This window comes from Tachysurus fulvidraco, chromosome 14 (genome assembly GCF_022655615.1).
Source record: "Tachysurus fulvidraco isolate hzauxx_2018 chromosome 14, HZAU_PFXX_2.0, whole genome shotgun sequence".
NCBI classification, from domain to species: domain Eukaryota; kingdom Metazoa; phylum Chordata; class Actinopteri; order Siluriformes; family Bagridae; genus Tachysurus; species Tachysurus fulvidraco.
The window spans coordinates 26,257,103-26,259,602 of record NC_062531.1 but is presented as its reverse complement, the minus strand read 5'-3'; the positions used below and the strand labels follow the sequence as shown (position 1 = coordinate 26,259,602).

The 2,500-nt window shown below is 45.4% G+C and overlaps 2 protein-coding genes across 9 annotated transcripts in view; one reads left to right on the top strand and one right to left on the bottom strand.

The window, feature by feature from the left end:
- crybb2 (crystallin, beta B2) overlaps positions 1-147 on the top strand; it is a 4,184-nt gene extending 4,037 nt beyond the window's left edge. The window contains 1 exon segment of the mRNA XM_047800001.1: positions 1-147. This exon segment is cut by the window's left edge and continues 76 nt beyond it. Within this exon segment, the coding sequence (XP_047655957.1) occupies positions 1-92 (92 nt within the window). The 3' untranslated portion in view covers positions 93-147.
- A 1,702-nt stretch (positions 148-1,849) lies between these two features.
- si:ch73-138n13.1 (stress response protein nst1) overlaps positions 1,850-2,500 on the bottom strand; it is a 50,751-nt gene continuing 50,100 nt past the window's right edge. For all 8 annotated transcript variants that reach the window (XM_027168247.2, XM_027168248.2, XM_027168245.2 and 5 more), the window contains one exon: positions 1,850-2,500. This exon is cut by the window's right edge and continues 981 nt beyond it. The gene's annotated coding sequence lies outside the window, so the exon portion shown is untranslated.

The following is a 2,500-nucleotide window of genomic DNA, read 5'->3' as shown; positions in this document are numbered from 1 at the left end:
CACCTCCACCTGAGCTTTCCTCATTACCTCCACCTCTTCCTCGTCATTATGATGATGATGATGATGCCTTTAAAGACCGAATGTGTCAGTGATTCCTTGTGCTTCTGCTTAACTCAATAAACCCATTTTGCTTTATGAGTACCTTGAGTAAGTTCTCATCTTCTGTTTCTTTTCATTTCCAAGAGATTATTTATTTATTTATTTATTTATTTATTTATTTATTTATTTATTTATTTTTACTGCATCCTGTTTTCCATGTAATACATTTTTCAGCCAGTTCTTCAGACTGATTTTGCAACAACAAAAATCCTCCAGGTCGTAAAAGCAAACCATCTGCACATGTGGTTCTGTACGTTTCTGCCAGAACATCAGGAACTACACGTTAACCCTCAAGTTACCAAATCCACACATAACATAAGAGGCCATCAGTCACTGGTCCTGTTCAAATGTGTCCAGGGAAAGGACAGAAAATGAGTCCAGTGTCTCAGATGTCTTCATGACCGAAATCTTCTGCTGCAGGTTCCTCAGTTTTATTATGAAAACATTAGAAACAGAAGAGACTTTACTGCACAGATCAGCGTGAGTGGAAATGTCAGTTTCTGTGTGTATTTATCACTTTAAATGAAGGAGGCGTGGCCTGTGCATGTCATTCTGTGTGAAAGAGGAGTGGCCTGTGTATCTGTCATTCTTTGTGAAGGAGGCGTGGTCTGTGTATATGGCAGTCTGTGTGAAAGAGGCGTGGCCATGTGTATCTGTCATTCTGTGTGAAGGAGGCGTGGTCTGTGTATCTGTCATTCTGTGTGAAGGAGGCGTGGTCTGTGTATATGGCAGTCTGTGTGAAGGAGGCGTGGCCTGTGTATATGGCAGTCTGTGTGAAGGAGGCGTGGCCTGTGTATATGGCAGTCTGTGTGAAGGAGGCGTGGCCTGTGTATATGGCAGTCTGTGTGAAGGAGGCGTGGCCTGTGTATATGGCAGTCTGTGTGAAGGAGGCGTGGCCTGTGTATCTGTCATTCTGTGTGAAGGAGGCGTGGCCATGTGTATCTGTCATTCTTTGTGAAAGAGGCGTGGTCTGTGTATATAGCAGTCTGTGTGAAGGAGGCGTGGCCTGTGTATATGACAGTCTGTGTGAAGGAGGCGTGGCCTGTGTATATGGCAGTCTGTGTGAAGGAGGCGTGGCCTGTGTATCTGTCATTCTGTGTGAAGGAGGCGTGGCCATGTGTATCTGTCATTCTTTGTGAAAGAGGCGTGGTCTGTGTATATAGCAGTCTGTGTGAAGGAGGCGTGGCCTGTGTATATGACAGTCTGTGTGAAGGAGGCGTGGCCTGTGTATCTGACATTCTGTGTGAAGGAGGCGTGGCCTGTGTATCTGACATTCTGTGTGAAGGAGGCGTGGCCTGTGTATCTGACATTCTGTGTGAAGGAGGCGTGGCCTTTGTATGACATTGTGTGAAGGAGGCGTGGTCTGTGTATATGGCAGTCTGTGTGAAGGAGGCGTGGCCTGTGTATCTGTCATTCTTTGTGAAGGAGGTGTGGCCTGTGTATATGGCAGTCTGTGTGAAGGGGGCGTGGCCTGTGTATCTGTCATTCTTTGTGAACGAGGCGTGGCCTGTGTATATGGCAGTCTGTGTGAAGGGGACGTGGCCTGTGGATATGACAGTCTGTGTGAAGGAGGCGTGGCCTGTGTATGACAGTCTGTGTGAAGGAGGCGTGGCCTGTGTATGACATTCTGTGTGAAGGAGGCGTGGCCTGTGACCTTTAGCTCCGATAAAGGATGGAGAATAACCAAATAGTGAAAATCAGAACCAGAACAAGTTAAAACTCTCCTTGTTAAAATTGGCAGCCAAGAAAATAAATTTATTGTCAATTTTATTATGAATTTACAGTCTCATAACCACCGGTTTTACAACACAGTGCACTATACATCTTTATGGTGAAATTAAAAAATACAAAGATAGACGTGAATTTCCCACAAACGCACAACAATACGAGGAGACTCACACACCACAATACACACATTCTCTCCACATCTCAACATGCTTTATAAAGTGGCAGGAACTCGTCAGTCCTGGTGGTCATCAGCCGAGGGAAAGTGCAGCTCGGGGTTTAGTCCCCAAACCAAAACAAAACAAAACAAGAACTCAACAGCTAAAGTTTTCCATTTCGCACCTCTGTACAAACCCAACAAGCAAAACAAAAAGAACGCAGAGTGACGGAGACAAAACACCAGCTTTCACCCTTCACCGCTCATCTAACATCTCGAGGCTCTGATTGTGCAGCATCAGTAACGTCGAGCGGCCGGTTTTGTGTACGAGAGAGAGATTAAAAATAAACGATTGTACATGCAGTTAAAAAAACAGAGACGATCTTCCACTTGTTTAGGAATAGAAAGTGTTTTGTCAATTAAAAACATTCGTACGTCCCGCTTTCCTCCGCGCCGCTCCATCGTTAAACGTCGTGGGCGGGGCTTAGTGACGAACGATCGGATTTTTCCTGAAGGTTT